General features: G+C 48.2%; 2 protein-coding genes and 1 non-coding gene across 8 annotated transcripts; 1 reads left to right on the top strand and 2 right to left on the bottom strand.

Annotated features, from left to right (window-relative positions):
- Window positions 1-2: 2 nt before the first annotated feature.
- Window positions 3-7,412, top strand: TSSK4 (testis specific serine kinase 4). Of its 6 annotated transcripts, XM_014467612.2 has the most exons (5): window positions 389-562; window positions 653-836; window positions 5,728-5,942; window positions 6,336-6,699; window positions 7,128-7,412. In XM_014467612.2, the coding sequence occupies exons 3-5, from the start codon at window positions 5,731-5,733 to the stop codon at window positions 7,308-7,310; spliced, it is 759 nt and encodes a 252-aa protein (XP_014323098.1). In that variant the 5' UTR covers window positions 389-562; window positions 653-836; window positions 5,728-5,730; the 3' UTR covers window positions 7,311-7,412. The 6 variants fall into 6 exon arrangements, 4 of the variants coding, with proteins under 4 accessions (XP_014323098.1, XP_014323099.1, XP_023599447.1 ...); XM_014467613.2 differs by lacking the exon at window positions 653-836; XM_023743679.1 differs by having other exon boundaries at window positions 389-836.
- Window positions 7,413-8,332: 920 nt separating this feature from the next.
- Window positions 8,333-14,535, bottom strand: LOC102422525. The gene is given in 13 exon segments (XM_014467611.2): window positions 8,333-8,780; window positions 9,197-9,332; window positions 9,489-9,603; window positions 10,043-10,220; window positions 10,307-10,456; window positions 12,133-12,167; window positions 12,169-12,399; window positions 13,163-13,321; window positions 13,401-13,496; window positions 13,602-13,709; window positions 14,041-14,151; window positions 14,221-14,281; window positions 14,398-14,535. Coding segments are annotated over 13 exon segments (1,575 nt in total). The 5' UTR covers window positions 14,534-14,535; the 3' UTR covers window positions 8,333-8,721.
- Window positions 11,124-11,253, bottom strand: LOC111823144. Its single transcript, XR_002826153.1, has one exon.
- Window positions 14,536-15,358: the final 823 nt, after the last annotated feature.

Here is a 15,358-nt window from a genome sequence, read left to right as displayed (position 1 = left end):
GCGTCTTCCCAGACGTTAAAGGGGACTAACCCCGCTGACGGTTCCTGGGCAGGGCTGCGGACGGGGCCTGGCTATCAAGATCAAGGCGCCGTTTCGGGGAAAGAGTCGTCGCCGGGCCGCCCTCCTGTCCCCGGGAAGGTCTGGGGCGGAGGCCTTGGGAGCAGTTCCCGCGTGCGCGCCCAGTGACTGTCCAGGACGTGGAACCCGGGCGGCGGCCGTGCCCACACCTAGTGGGCGCCCCGAAGCGTTTGCCGGCTGCACCAGCGGCCTTCGCCACCGACTGCTGCGGCCTAGACCTGAGCGGTCCACGGCCCCCAGCCCGGGCCTGGGGAGGCTGTGGGCACAGCCCACACAGGGTCCTCGAGCCTGGATCTCACCTCCCTCCCCGCGTCCTGAACGGCCTGTCTTCCCGAGGCTGCAGTGGAGGCCTCCGTGGCCGAGCAACGACCGTTCCTGTCTGACGATAGGCAGGCCTGCGCGGGACCGGTGTGGGGGCGCAGAGAGGGTGTCTGCCCGTTCCCCTGTGAGTTGGGCAGTCCCACAGGGTTATTGTTCATTGCAGGTAAAGAACCTTGCCATGCGTTCGTCTCTTTCCTGTTTTTGTTCTTCTCTGTGTATATGTATTTGGACTGCTCTTAATTTTGTGTTGCAGACTATTCAAGGGTGTCTACCTGTAGGGGCGTTTCCCTGGAGATCGGGCCCAGGGGCAGAGACCTTCCTTTGGCCGCCTGGGAGCAGCATGTGAGGAAGCTGCAAGTCACAAGTGGCTTCTGGCCTGAAAAGTCCTTCATTCGCCTACATCTGCCCCTTCTGACCCAGCCCTCCTTCCTAAGGAGGTGAGGTTCCAGGAAGTAGGGGGTTGAGTTTTTTAGAAAATGATTCTTGTAATTAGAAAAGTAGCTTAAGCCCTAGCCTGTTTGGCTCGGTGGATAGAGCTTCGGCCTTCGGACTGAAGGGTCCCGGGTTCGATTCAGTTCGAGGGCACATGCTGGGTCTGTGGCTCGATCCCCAGTAGGCGGCCGATCAATGATTCTCTCTCATCATTGATGTTTCTGTCTCCCTCCCTTTCTCTCTGAAATAAGTAAAAATGTTTTTTGTTCTTGTTTTTTTAAGTAGCTTAAGTGGCTTTGGAATAGTTTTTAAGCGACAACCTTCGGTCTCTAAAGCCAGAAACCTGGGCCTCTTTCTCAATTACCATCCCCCTCCCCACCCCCAGATCAATGCCACCAAGTCCCTTCTGCTTATTTCATGAATATCTTCCAAATACTTGCTCTCCCTGCCTGTCTTGATTCAGGCCCACCCTCTCACCTAAATTACCATGACAGCAGCTTATTAAAAACATAGATATCTGGGTACCACCAAATCAGGATCGTGGGGGAGTGGGCATCACTATTTTTTAATAAGCTCTCATTTTGGTGCACATCAAAATTTGATCATGAGTATATAAGGTAAAGTCAAAAAAGCTTGGCATGGCCTGGCTGGCATTGCCCAGTGGTTGAGCATTGACCTATGAGCCAGGAGGTCATGGTTCCCAGTCAGGGCACAGGCTGAGGTTGCGGCTCAATCCCCAGTAGGGGGCGCATGCAGGAGGCAGCTGACCAATGATTCTCATCATTGATGTTTCTATCTCTCTCTCCCTCACCCTTCCTCTCTGAAATAAATACAAATTTATTTAAAAAAAAAAAAAAAAGCAAAAAGCTTGGCATGTAAGGTCACTCAGACCTGGACCTTAATTGTTTTTTTTAGGTACATTCCCCTTCTGTAATCCTATCCTGTATTCAAGTTAAAATTCTTTTTTCTTTTTTTAAATTAATTTTAGAGAGATGAAGGAAGAGAAGCATCAATTTGTTGTTCCACTTATTTATGCACTTATTGGTTTCTTCTTATATGTGTCCTCATCTGAGATAGAACTGGCAACGTTGGTGTTTTGGGATGATGCTCTAACCAACTGCTATCTGGCCAGGGCTCATATTGAAATTCTAAATGTCATATTCTCTCAAGCCTGCAAGCCTCATGTGGTTCCTTCTGCCTAAACTGCCCAATCTACCATTCCTTACCTGCCTGGAGGCTTTGAACAGTGCAAGCGCCATCTTCTCTATAAAGCCTTCCCTTTCATCTCCTTCCAAGCATTGTTTGTAGCACTTTATCTGTACTGTTATTTCTTATGTGTGTCTCCCTTGTTAATTGCTAACTCCTTACAGAAGTTTATCCATTTCGCTATCCTCTGGAACTAGCAGTGCTTTTGTATATAGTAGGTAGCTTAATACATGTTCTTCAAATGAAGTGGGTAACTCCCCTCCACCCCTGCCTCCTTACCACAGTGCCCTGGACAATGGTCTCTTGACAGAGTAAGGATATGTAGGTCAGGTTGTCAATAAATGGGGATTTACCAATAGCCTATGGCATAATCTGTTGTTGAAGTTTTTGTTTTATTTTGGAGGATGGAAGATAAAAGACATCTGATTCTTCCCTTAGTTTTTCCTCTGCATGCCCCCTTTCCTTCCCCCCAAATCTCAAATCCAGACAACCCCTTTATGATCACAACCTCTTGTCCTGGCATTCCCACCAAATTTGTTCTTCCATTTCACTGAGACCTAGAACCCCTCCCACTACCCCTTTGGCTTTTTTCTATCTTGTTTTTCAACCCATGCACCTTAGATTCTGCATTCCATCATTTCAGCCACATTCTTATCTGTGTTTTGTTTGTCTTTAATATATTTTTTTATTGATTTCAGCGAGGAAGGGAGAGGGGGAGAGAGATTAAAAACATCAGTGATGAGAGAGAATCATTGATCAGCTGCCTCCTGCATGGCCCCCACTGGGCATTGAACCCAGGACCCTTCAGTCCGCAGGCTGATACTTTATCTACTGAGCCAAACCAGCTAGGGCTGAAATCAATTTTTAAAAAATAAAATTAAAAACACAGGCAAGCCCTAACTGGTTTGGCTCAATGGATAGAGCGTTGGCCTGTGGACTGAAGGGTCCTGGATTCAATTCCGGTCAAGGGCACATGCCTGGGTTGTGGGCTCGATCCCCAGTGGGAGCCATGCAGGAGGCAGCCAATCAGTGATTCTCATCATTGATGTTTCTATCCCTTCTCTCCCTTCCTCTGAATCAATAAAAATAAATTTTAAAAGGTCAAGGGGGGTGGGGGGGGGGGAGACATATGTAATACTCTTTGTAATACTTTAAGCAATAAAACAAAATAAATAATAAAATATATTGTTATATAAAAAATAAATAAGAATAAATAAATTTTTTTAAAAAGAATTTGTACTTGATTCTAAGGAGAATGGGAACATATTAAATTGTTTTAAATGGGCCTAGCTGGTGTGGCTCAGCAGTTGAGCATCAACCTAGGAACGTAGAGGTCCCTGGTTTGATTCTGGATCAGGTCACATGCTGGGGTTATGGGCTCGATCCCCAGTGGGGGTTGTGCAGGAGGCAGCTGATTGATGATTTTCATTATTGATGTCTCTCTCCCTTTCTCTCTGAAATCAATAAAAATATATTTTAAGAAATTGTTTTGAATGGAATTAAATCAGGTTTATGCTTTGGACTTTAGGGTGAAGTAGAGTTTAGGGTCATGGAAAGCCAGATAATGCATTTTAAGGTTAAGAGGTGGAGTCTACTTCTCCACACCTTCAATCTGAGTGATCCTTGTAACCTTGTCATTGTCTTTACTCTTATAAAGATGTTGAAGTGATGCTTTGTGATTTTAGAGCAGCCGTGGGCAAACTACGGCCAGTTTGCAATGAATAAAACTAAAGAAAAAAAAAAAAAGACCGTACCCTTTTATGTAATGATGTTTACTTTGAATTTATATTAGTTCACACAAACACTCCATCCATGCTTTTGTTCCTGCCCTCCGGTCCAGTTAAGAACCCATTGTGGCCCTCGAGTCAAAAAGTTTGCCCACCCCTGGTTTAGAGCCTAGCCTTAATTGGTCATGTGACTTGTGATTTTTTTTTTCTCTCTTGAAATTCAGTGCCACTGTGTGAGGGAACTCAGGCTTGTCTGCTGGATAATGAGACCATATGAAGCAGAAACAAACCATCCCAGCTGAGATGAGACCAATTAAGTCTAGCTCAGTTTGCAAAAATAAAGTTGTTTTAAGCCCAAAACAGAAAAATGTATGAATTTTAAAATTAGATTCTTTAGAATTGCTTCTACAATACCTTGCAATTCTCTTTAATATTCTCACACTCATTGCCCTAGCACCAGTTTGGCTCAGTGGATAGAGCGTTGGCCTGTTACTAAACGGTCCCAGGTTCAATTCCTGCCAAGGGCACATGCCTGGGTTATGGGCTCGATCCCTCCCCCCCCAGTAGGGGGCGTGCAGTAGACAGCCAATCAATGATTCTCATTGATACTTCTATCTCTCCTTTCCTCTCTGAAATCAATTTTTTAAAAAATTCTCACACGTGTTTTTTACGCTGGATATAAAATCTGGGAGCACAGGGTCTACTAGCCTTGTTGCTTATTTTATCCCAGTACTCAGCACACTGCCTGGCACATAGTAGGTGCTCAATAAACATGAGTGGTTGGCCCTAGCCGGTTTGGCTCAGTGGACAGAGCATTGGCCTGAGGACTCAAGGGTCCCAGGTTCGATTCCGGTCAAGGGCATGTACCTTGGTTGCGGGCACATACCCAGTAGGGAGCGTGTAGGAGGCAGCTGATCGATGTTTCTCTCTCATCGATGTTTCTAACTCTCTATCCCTCTCCCTTCATCTCTGTAAAAAATCAATAAAATATATATTATAAAAAATAAATAAATAAACATGAGTGGTTGAAGTGACCATATCTATGGAGGAGTCTCACCAGATTGTGAAGGTGCTCCAGGAATGAATATGTTCCAAACCACTTCATTCTCAAGCCTTGTGGCCAGTGGTGAATAGGTGAATTGTGATGTGTGCGGAACATGGGACCTTGGGGAATTCCGTAATCAAGAGGAGAATGAGTAACAACAGCTAGTGGAGACAAAGAATTCTCCCCTTTCCCCCCTCCCTGTTCCCAGTGGAGAGCTGAACCCAGCATCCCAGATTTGTGTGACTACACAGGCAAGCATTTGGAGACTAACTTCACTTTGGTACCCTAGCCCTCAGTGGCTCAAGGTGTTGGTTTTCTGAGCAGACAGGAGGCTCTTAAGTAGCAAAGCTCCCTGCTCTCAGCAAGCCCAGCAAATGGGGAAGGGAGACACCCAGGAGGCAGCACCGCCCACTTCAGCCTACCGCTCTGTCATGGAGGAGTACGGTTATGAAGTGGGCAAGTCCATTGGCAATGGCTCCTATGGGACAGTGTATGAAGCTTACTACACAAAGCAGAAGGTCATGGTGGCTGTCAAGATCATTTCAAAGAAGAAGGCCTCAGAGGACTATCTTGTCAAGTTCCTGCCTCGTGAGATACAGGTTAGAGAGGGTACAGGAAGAGGGAACTGGTACCAAGCTGCTTAAGGCTTCTCAGAAGAGGTATGGCTAGGAGGGGATGGGGCCAGAAACCCCCAAACCAGAACTGATATAAATTCAATCTCTTTCCACTCACTCATTCATTCACCTTCAGCCCCTCAAAAAGGGGACATGCAAAGCACAGGGTTTGCCCACAGGCCTCCAAACCCTCTCTTGTTCCTGTTGCAAAGTTCTATGAAAGTAGCACTGAGAGAGCAGGGGGCTGGGAGCACAGCCAAGGTTCTCCCTTCCCAGGCTTGATGGGTCCCTCTTCTGGGGCCAGGTAATGAAGGTCCTGCGGCACAAGAACCTCATCAACTTCTACCAGGCCATCGAGACCACGTCCCGAGTGTACATAATTCTGGAGTTGGCTCAGGGCGGCGATGTCCTTGAATGGGTCCAGCGCTACGGGGCCTGCTCTGAGCCCCTTGCGGGCAAGTGGTTCTCCCAGATGTCCCTGGGCATCGCCTACCTGCACAGCAAGGGCATCGTGCACCGGTGAGTGTGCTGCCACCTGGACTGGGGCCTTTGGGCTCTCAAGGGGGTTTTATGCACATTTCTGCCCTGTTTTTTCCTCCTCTGACCTCCCTTCTCAGTATCTAGGCCCATTCATCCATATTTTTTAGTCAGCTGGTCAAGAACATTAAGTACCCACTGTGGATAGAGCACTTTATGAAATGGTGAGCTCCCAGGGTCCTCATACACCATCCTCTTACCTCTTTGGGCTCTGCTCACAACTCCATGGCTTTCCTTCCTCTCTACTTTGTTTTCTCACAATGGCATCTCTCGCACTATGCCTTTCCTCATCTCTAGCCTCTGACCCCTGGCCCTTCCATTCTGAGTCTAATACTAAGTCCTCTCCCTGACCCCCAGCTTTTCTGCTCCTTGTAGGGACTTAAAGTTGGAGAACTTATTGCTGGACAAGCGGGAGAATGTGAAGATATCAGACTTTGGCTTCGCCAAGATGGTACCTTCTAGCCATTCTGTGCGTAATAGCCCTTCTTTACACCAAAGGAACTGTTTTGCCCACCTCAGCCAGACCTACTGTGGCAGCTTTGCTTATGCCTGCCCAGAGATCTTGTTAGGCTTACCCTACAACCCTTTCCTGTCTGACACCTGGAGCATGGGTGTCATCCTCTACACTCTGCTGGTTGCCCGTCTGCCCTTTGATGACACCAATCTCAAGAAGCTGCTGAAAGAGACTCAGAAGGAGGTCACTTTTCCATCTAACTTGTCCGTCTCCCAGGAGTGCAAGGTGCTGGCTCCCCCAATCGTACTGAGGACTCAAGGGACCCACAGGGAGGGAACCCAACCTAGGCCTTCCAACGCTAGAGAAGGCTCTTCCCTACCAGAGCCATCTTGCACTCTAGGCCCTGCCCTAGAATAGTAGGAAGGACTTATAGGGCCAACCACTGGGTTCTGCACCTTAGATGAGAGTGGTGAGCAGGATTCACCTATCTTTTTAGCCCAGAAGAGGATTATGCAAGGGATCCCCTCCAATGAATCCATCCTTCTCTTCCCCTCCAGGGAGTTAAAGGCCTGGTTCTTCAGGATAAAATCAGGGCCACAGCCCCTTCCATCAGAGTGGTGTGATGGGCTATCCTGCTTCTTTCTTAGGTCCCCTGTTCATGCCTGTGTGGCACATTGGGAGGCTCAGCCAAGACCCCTCTCTCCCCTGCCTAGAACCTGGTCTTCCAGACGCTACGTCAACCCACCAAGCGTGCCACCATCCTGGACATCATCAAGGACCCATGGGTGCTCAAGTTCCAGCCTGAGCCACCCACCCATGAGATCAGGCTGCTTGAGGCCATGTGGCAGCCGCTCAGCGCGGCAAGTCGTCGCGCATCCATGGAAATCAATATCTGAAAGTGGCTGAGGCAGGGGTTGAGAGAGGAGCAAAGCAGGAAGGGTTTGGGGCTAAAAATCTTTTATACCAAAAATAAATCTAATTCTGATTTAGTTTCATTAGTTGGGGTCAAAGATATTCTTTCCTTAGGGAACCTTAGCAGGGAACATTGCTGAGGGTAAGAGGTGGATTTCTGCTCAGAGCCTGTGACTAGTAATCTTGATAGCTGTTAAGTCCACATTGTCATTCACAGTGTAGCTTATATTTGGTTCATGGGGGAGGGTGTGCTCAGATGAAAACATGCTTTAGAGAAGTTCATTATTCTGGCTAAGTACATGTTCACTATTTTACATTTCTTTGCACTTTAAATGGTCAAGTCATAGGGTAGAGGCCCTGGTTGCTCTGTTTGGTCATGGCTCTGCCTCTGTCTATAGTCTAAAGGGACAGCATTGTGTTATCAAGCCTGGCCAGTGGTGCTCAGTGGTTGGAGGTCACAGTCCGATTACAGGTTGGGGCACATGTCCAGGTTGCAGGCTCAATCCCCAGTATGGGGCAGCTGATCAATGATTCTCTTTCATCATTGATATTTCTTTCACTCTCTCCCTCTCCCTCCCTCTCTGAAAGCAGTATTTTTTTTTTAAAAAAAAGTAATGGTTATCAGGATATATGAAGTATCTTGTTCTTTGTCACTCCTCTAAATTAACTATTGAAACAACCCTAGTGAATCATAGCCACATACACTATTGCTCCTAGACAGAAAAGTGACAGTTCAAACCAAGTCTACTAACTGTGGGTTCTGGATAAAGGAAAGCTACTTGCCCCTTTATCCCTGTATTCTCCTTCCCTATCATTAATAATGGGCTTTGCAAAAAAAAAAAAAAAAGGGTGGTAAATCATGGGGCTGTCTTGTCAGATGCTGACTGGGGAAAATGATGAGGGAAGATGCAGAGAAAGCTCCAGTTCTAAGATAAGCAATAGGTGGCAGTTTCCTCAGCCACAGCTCTAGCAACTCTAGGACAAACCAACTTGCAAGATGAACCTAGTAGGTAAGATATTGGAAACATTTATTCTATGTTACAATGCCCCTTCATTACTCCTTTTAGTATTCGTTGCCTGAAACAGCTCCAAGTTTCAGGTCTGTAGACAAGGCAGTATAAGCACTAGGATTCCATCTGCCCAATTTTATTGAAGACAAGGGCACTGTAACTGTTATCAAAGAGAAGGGAGCCCAGGGGCTCCTCCCGCACCAAGATCCTTCTTCAGAGTTGATCCAAGCCAGGGATGGGAGGGCAACAGGCCCTTTCTCAGGCAGGGCTATACCACCACCCTCAGCAGGGCCTCCCAAAAAGGCTATGTTCCTTTAGCTCAGCACTTGGCACTTAAGGAAAAGAGATCAATGAAGGCAGCATCAGGAAGCTAAGCCCAGACTCTTCAGGATACCCACTCAGCCAACTGCTTTAGTGCTTCCTCATCTTCATCCGCTTTGGGAGCTTTGGGGACAAGGATATCCAGAGAAAGACATGTTAAAGCCTCAGCACCTTCCAATCACCCCTTGCTACAGCACTCAGAACCTGCTGAATTCTCTCTCCCCAGCAAAGAACCTAAAGGTTTGGTACTTCTGCTTGCTGGGCTGCTGCTAATCCTGTATCTTTGTGCAAATTTTTAAAAGGTGCCTGTGTTGCACAGCATCTGCAGCCCTAAACCAGGGTACACAGTTTGCTGAGTGGAGCACAGATTGGATTTCGGTCCCCATTCCCCTTTAGCCAGGTGCCCCTACAACAACCTGTGCAACTTTAGCAGCAGCCCTTTCTGCCCGGTTCCTTTAAGGCAGGATAGATGAGGAACTCTCTCCTCATATCTATCCCACCCACGCAAGTCCTTGAGACATCAGAACAGCCCTGGGTACCTGGCCCTGCAGGCAGATGTGTAGAGGGTACACTGGGCAGTTTGACTGGGGGTTCTTCCTCCTCGTCGCCCACATGTAACAACTCCCGAGCCAATTCCTCTTGTTCCAGCTCCTCTAGTTCCTCCAACAGTTCATCCTAGATAGACAAGATTCAAGACGAAGAAAGGAAACTTTTGCTTCTAAAAACACATCATGTTCCCCTCTAAACTTGACCCCCCGATTCTCTTGGACATTGTTTTTTGGATGGTTCCATGCTTTCTCCAAGACTTCCTGACCCCTCACTCCCAATCACCTCATCCACATCATCTGCAAAGCCCACAGGCCGAGAAATGGCATCAGAAATCTGCTGGGCCACCTCCTGTTGTTCTGTGATGTCAGCCATCAGTTCATCCACCTTGTCAATGTCCCTGAGAAGAAGATATATAGCCCAGAAATCAGGCAACTGCCCCCCCGACTTTCTGATCTCACATGAATGAAGCCCCTTGTCTGTGGCCTCACTGATAAATCCATGGCTAGCAGGCATAAGAGATCCCTGGAAAACTGTAACTAGGCAAGTTACAATGGCAAACTGAAAAATGGCAAGAATCCACATGGGAATGGGGGTGGGGCTGGGAACAGATTACACTCCCTTTTCTGAAGAACCTTTAGAAAATTAGGAAAATCATTTTTCCTTGCTAGAAAGCTCTAGCCAGAAAAGAGATATTCTTGCAAGAAGAAAAGGAGGCTGACAGAGGTCTAGCCATCATAGGTGTCTATACTGTAGATTCACATTCGGAGAGCTTTTAAGATCCAAAGCCTAATACCAAGCTACTCTCCTCCGCTTGGGTCCCCTCCCCCCATACCCACATGTCCTGGTAGGCTTTCTTCATGCCATGGGCAGCAAGCTCCATGGTGCGAAGCACTTCTGCATTGGTGGTGGCATTCTCAATGGCTTCACGCTGAAACTCCAGGGTGGATAATGTCCCATCCGTTTGTGCTAGCTGCTGTTCCAATCTTTTCTTCCTCCGCAAAGCCTGTAGGGCAGCTGACCCAGCCCACACCTTGAACATCAGAGTCAGAAGCCCCTGCTTCCCACCTGGGTCCTCCCTATTGGCACCTTTCCCCTGTCACCTCTCTTATTTTTGGTCCCATGCTTCTTGGCTGTTTGGAGCTCCTGTTGAATCTTCTGTTCCAGAAACTCCTGTTTCTTGATCAGTATCTTCTCCGTTTCCTTCAGTTTCTGTATCGCCTCTTCAGGGGTTGGTCCCTTCTCCTTCTTCCCTGGAGTCCAATAGAGAAGGCCCATATTGTGTGAAGGGAAAAAATTAACCACCAATCATGGAGTGCATGGTATGTGCTAGGCACTTGACGGTGTTATTTTAATCCCAAAATGACTCTCTACAACAGTGGTTCTCAACCTGTGGGTCGCGACCCCTTTGGCGGTTGAACCACCCTTTCACAGGGTTCGCCTAAGACCATCCTGCATATCAGATATTTACATTACGATTCATAACAGCAGCAACATTACAGTTATGAAGTAGCAACAAAAATAATTTTATGGTTGGGTCACCATGAGGAACTGTATTTAAAGGGCCAGAAGGTTGAGAACCATTGCTCTACAACGGACTATCTTCACTTTACAAATGTGAAAACAGGCACAAAGATACTAAACATTGTTTTGTCTGAAATCACAACTAGTAAGAGATTGAGCAATAATTGAAATGTGGCAGTATGACTTCCAAAGCCAGTATTCTTTTGCTGTCCAAGCTGCCTTTTCAAGTCATTTCCAGCTTTTAAAAAAACTTTATAGACTTTATTTCTTAGAACAGTTTTAGGGTCACAGCAAAATTGAGTGGAAGGTACAGATATTTTCCATTTGCCCCTTGCACCCACATATGCATAACCTCCCATTATCCCATCCCCCACCAGAATTGTCACTTTTTTTTTAAACTGTCTGCCCCGTATCTGTCCGTTACGATTTCACTCAATTCGTCCCGGTCATCAAAAGGCAGTTTATTCTCGGGAGGTATGGTGACAATTAGAGCAGTACTTAGCCCAATTTGTGTATCAGCCTCCCAAAGAATTGTCACTTTTTATAATCACTGTTCCATTTGCTATCCTAGGAGATACCCAAGGTCCTGACACCACAGGTTTAAATGGAATGAAGTACAGGGGGCTAGAGAAAAAAAAATTAAAACCTGATCTCAATTTTTCCTTTCATCTTCTGCACTTCTCAGTTCTTTCCCTCCGCCCAAATCTGATGGCCCTTGCCTGCTTAAAGTCCTTCCACACTCTCTACCGCCCACAGGATAAAATCCAAAGCTTTAAAAACGAGACACACAAGGTCCTCTCCCACTACACTTCCTTCTGCTTTCTCTTCCCCTTCGGCGCACAGATTCATGGAACTACTCTTCCAGCGAAACGTCCTCTTCCCAGCCTCTGTTTTGCGCACACAGCAGTTCGCTCTTCCCGGGGCCGCTCAGTTCCCCACCCGGCATGCTTCTAGCTGCTGGGCCCGGACACCCGCTGCTTCTATGCTGCCCTGGCTCCACGAACATCACCTTGTAGTGCACACTCTACTGTAAATGCCAGTTTTGCTTGTCTTCCCCATCAGAGAGGAGCTTTGAGAAGGCCCCTTTCTTCGTCACCGCAGCTTCCCTCTTGCCCAGCATCAGGAGAGCACCAGTTTTGGAAAGGACTGGACACTGGCCGTCGGAACCTAACCCGTGGGAGCCGGCACTGCCGCCGTCCTCCACCCCCACCCTTCCCGGACCTGGCGCTCTTCCTTCCGAGGTGGCGGGAGGCGGGCAGGCGGCGCCTGGCGCTCTGACAAGGCGGGGCCTCCTGCACTGGAGGCCTTGCGGGCCATCACCAGGATTTTCGGGAAAGCCTGTCCCTGGCTTTCTTCCCCGCCCGTCTCCCCCACCCCCTCCCCTTCCCCTGTGGCCCGTGCTCACCCCTCCCGAAGAGTCGGCCGAGACCACTCATGGCCCCTGCCCGTCCTGCCTCTGCCCCACGGCGTCCTGCACACTTCCGCCTTGTTCCTGGGAGCCTGCATCCCAGCGCTCAGAGACCCGCCTCGGCCAATCCCTTCTTGGGGCTCCGCTGCGACATCACCCGGCGCCAAGGAAGCCACTGCTGTCACGTGACGCGAGCCACCAGCCCCAAACCCGCAAGCTCGGTTCAAAGCAGCCGCTTCAAACAGGCTGTCCAACCTATGAGGGCTGGGGGGCGAGGGGAGGGGCAAGAGATCAACCACAGGACTTGTATGCATGCATATGAGCTTAACCAATGGACACAGACAGGGGTGGGGGTGAGGGCATGTGCTGGAAGAGTGGGGGGGTGGGGGTGGGGGAGCCGCCTGGGAGAGATCAATGGGGGAAAAAGACTTATGTAATACTTTAAACAATAAAGAATTTTTAAAAAGTACAAATTAGTAGTTACAAAATAATCATGATATAAAGTACAGCAAAGGGAATATAGTCAATAATATTATAAGTATGTATGGTGTCAGGTGGGTACTTGAAATATTGGGGGGATCACTTTGTAATTGTCTAACCACTATGCTGTACACATGAAACCAAAACAAAATAATATTAAATGTAAACTGTAATCAAAACTAAAATTTTAAAAATAAAAAATAAATCCACACACACAAATAAAAAAAATAAAGCAGCCACTTCACTTTGAAGTATGCTGCCCCCCCACCCCCCACCCCCCAAAAAAACTGTTTCCTGGAAGGAAATGTGCAGGAGACAGTGGAAAACTTGGCTCTTCATGCCCTGGACAGCTCAGGAGAAGGAGTGGGGATGGGCCAGTACAAAGGGACAGAGTCCTGGGTTTGCCACAAGGCTGTAAGGCAGAACCTGATGCAGTCTAACCCTCACACTCTGGGTAGCCAACCCTGGTCCACACGCAAGAAAAACAACTCCACACTGTGATAAGATTTCTTGTCACACAAATACACTTTATAATTTACACATGCACCTGAAAATGCCTTCCTGGTTTCCTTGAGTTTTATGTCTCAAATGAGGCTCAAACGCAGGACTGGACCTCAGGGTCCAGCGTGGGCCTTTGCAAATGTCTCTAGTCCTTGAGTTAGGACTTGAAGACTCATTCCATTCTGAACATGAATGCAGGTAACACCTAGAAAGAAAAGAGATATTTTACACCTCGTTTCTCCTAGGAACCCTTTCTTCCCCCTTTCCCAAATGGTTATTCTCACCACTCAGTACCCAGTTTGCTGACGTCTACAATATTCCGCTTCTCATCATCAAAGAAGATCATCTGGGAGAAAGGAACTCCAGTCTTCTGCTGCAGCCTGTGCAAGGCAGGGCAGGGCAGGGCAGTAACCAAGCTGGCTTCTTAGTTCTTCCAGTCTCTCTGCTCTTCTCTCGCCCTGCTTCTCCCCTCATCTCCCTCATACCTCTCAAAGTGTGTGACCTTGCTGCCTGGATAGATTTCCCTTTGAACAAAGTATCTGGCAAGGTCAAAGAGCTCCAGTAGCTGGTTGGCCCCTTCTATTTCACCTGTCCTGCAAAAAGGTGTAGTAGATGCGATCAGGAGGGTGGAGGGCCCGAGCTGCAAGTGAAGTTATGTATCACCAGGGGGAAATCAACTTGCTATTTCCCCAGGATGGATGGACAGGCTTTCTAGGTCCTTATTCCACTTCCAATCCTTCCTGACATAGATGGTGCTAAGCCAACGTTGAATAAATAAAAGGCACAGGGGAAGTCATAATTTTAAAAATGTACAATACCTGCAAATTTCCCACCGCCTACATTTTTGTAACCAAGGGTTAACACAAGAAGTCTCACGCATGCATCTGTCAACATTAGATTGAGGTTTTTTTCAGTTGTTCTTACCGTGAAGCGGCTGCCATGGGTACCCCAAGGCCTCGAAATCGGTCCAGGACCTCGGGCACCTCGGGGTACAGTCGGATGGTCCTGCCTTGCCTATCTCGTACAGTTCCATCACTGGAGAAGGCGAGAACGCACTCAGCTCCGGCGCGACCCTCCGGCCCGTCCTCCCCAGCCCGCCCTCACCTGCTCTTGTGGAATGGGGGGTCTACGTGCGTGTCCACCCAGAATGGCCAGAGCGTGTAATCTGCGTGGGGAAGAAAGGGGAGGGTTCAGCCTGGAGGGGGCAGGGACTCGAGAACTGGAACTGGGGTTTGGAAAAGGAGAGCGCCCTACGAAACTCTCCGCAGCAGGGTCCCTCACCCAGATCGAAGACAGCGAGCTTAGGAAGCGGCGCCATCACCGGCGCCCACGGGCTGCGTGCAGGGAGGCGGGGCCTTCTCTGGGGCCACAGATACCCTCCGACAGCGGTCACCCGAAGGCCGTGCAAGAGTGCCATCTGATGGTGGAGGGCGGGAAGGACTGCAGCAAGTGCCAACGCGACCGCGCGCTGGACCACAGCGGTCTCCGTTTCTCCTTCCCTTACTTCTCTGCTTCACCCAGTCTCCCGAGGTTCTACTAGAGACGCCAGGGAAAGGCAGACCTTTTTCTGGCACCGGTCCCTCATTTCACCTTACCAACTAAGACAAGTGGTCCGTCATTGCTGTGTCACTCCTCACTCAACCTCTGTTCCTATCAGCGTCTCTCCACAGTATAGAGCCCAGAGCCCTCAGCAATACTCCAGCCACAAAGAATGTGGTATCTGTAAAACCCTTCAGGCCTTTCTCAAGTCAGGCCCAAATGTTTAGTAGGTCCACAACAGGAGCTAATTCACTCTCCTGGTTCCTACCATGTCAGCAGTATGATGATAGATGTTTAACAACCAGTTTGGGGGGAGAAACTGATTTTCATTGTTTGCCAATTACTATAAATATTCTACCATGGCCAATTTCAAGCTACCAACATGAAGTTACTTAATTTGGGGTTGTAAAGAGATGCCAATAGTTAGCTCTCATGAACTGGTGAGATCTGGCACCACTGACAGTCTGGTAATCATTCTGAGGGCACATTCCCTTCCATTGTCCTACTCTTTCAGCCTGGTAAAACTGGGAAGTCCATTTTGACTTCAGTCATGTTTGTATAACAGAAGAAAGATTCCAGGAGGCCAGGAAACATTTTATTGACAACCAGGGACATAGCCATAAGAGAGGGAAGTACACAGGACTGCAACTAAAACCCAAGAGCCAGCAGGGGCCATCTGGGACAGGAACACTGCATCCTGGGG

The sequence above is a fragment of the Myotis lucifugus genome, unplaced genomic scaffold, assembly GCF_000147115.1.
Source record: "Myotis lucifugus unplaced genomic scaffold, Myoluc2.0 scaffold_406, whole genome shotgun sequence".
Lineage (NCBI taxonomy): Eukaryota > Metazoa > Chordata > Mammalia > Chiroptera > Vespertilionidae > Myotis > Myotis lucifugus.
Note: the sequence above shows the minus strand (reverse complement) of the source record. Positions and strands in the feature narration are given on the sequence as shown.

Excerpts from the sequence above, each read along its gene's own strand:
- TSSK4 (XM_006102243.3), top strand. The coding sequence starts at position 5,184 with ATGGGGAAGGGAGACACCCAGGAGGCAGCACCGCCCACTTCAGCCTAC. Across the intron at positions 5,943-6,335 it reads AGCAAGGGCATCGTGCACCG|GGACTTAAAGTTGGAGAACT; the intron begins GTGAGTGTGCTG and ends TGCTCCTTGTAG. Across the intron at positions 6,700-7,127 it reads CCGTCTCCCAGGAGTGCAAG|AACCTGGTCTTCCAGACGCT; the intron begins GTGCTGGCTCCC and ends TCCCCTGCCTAG.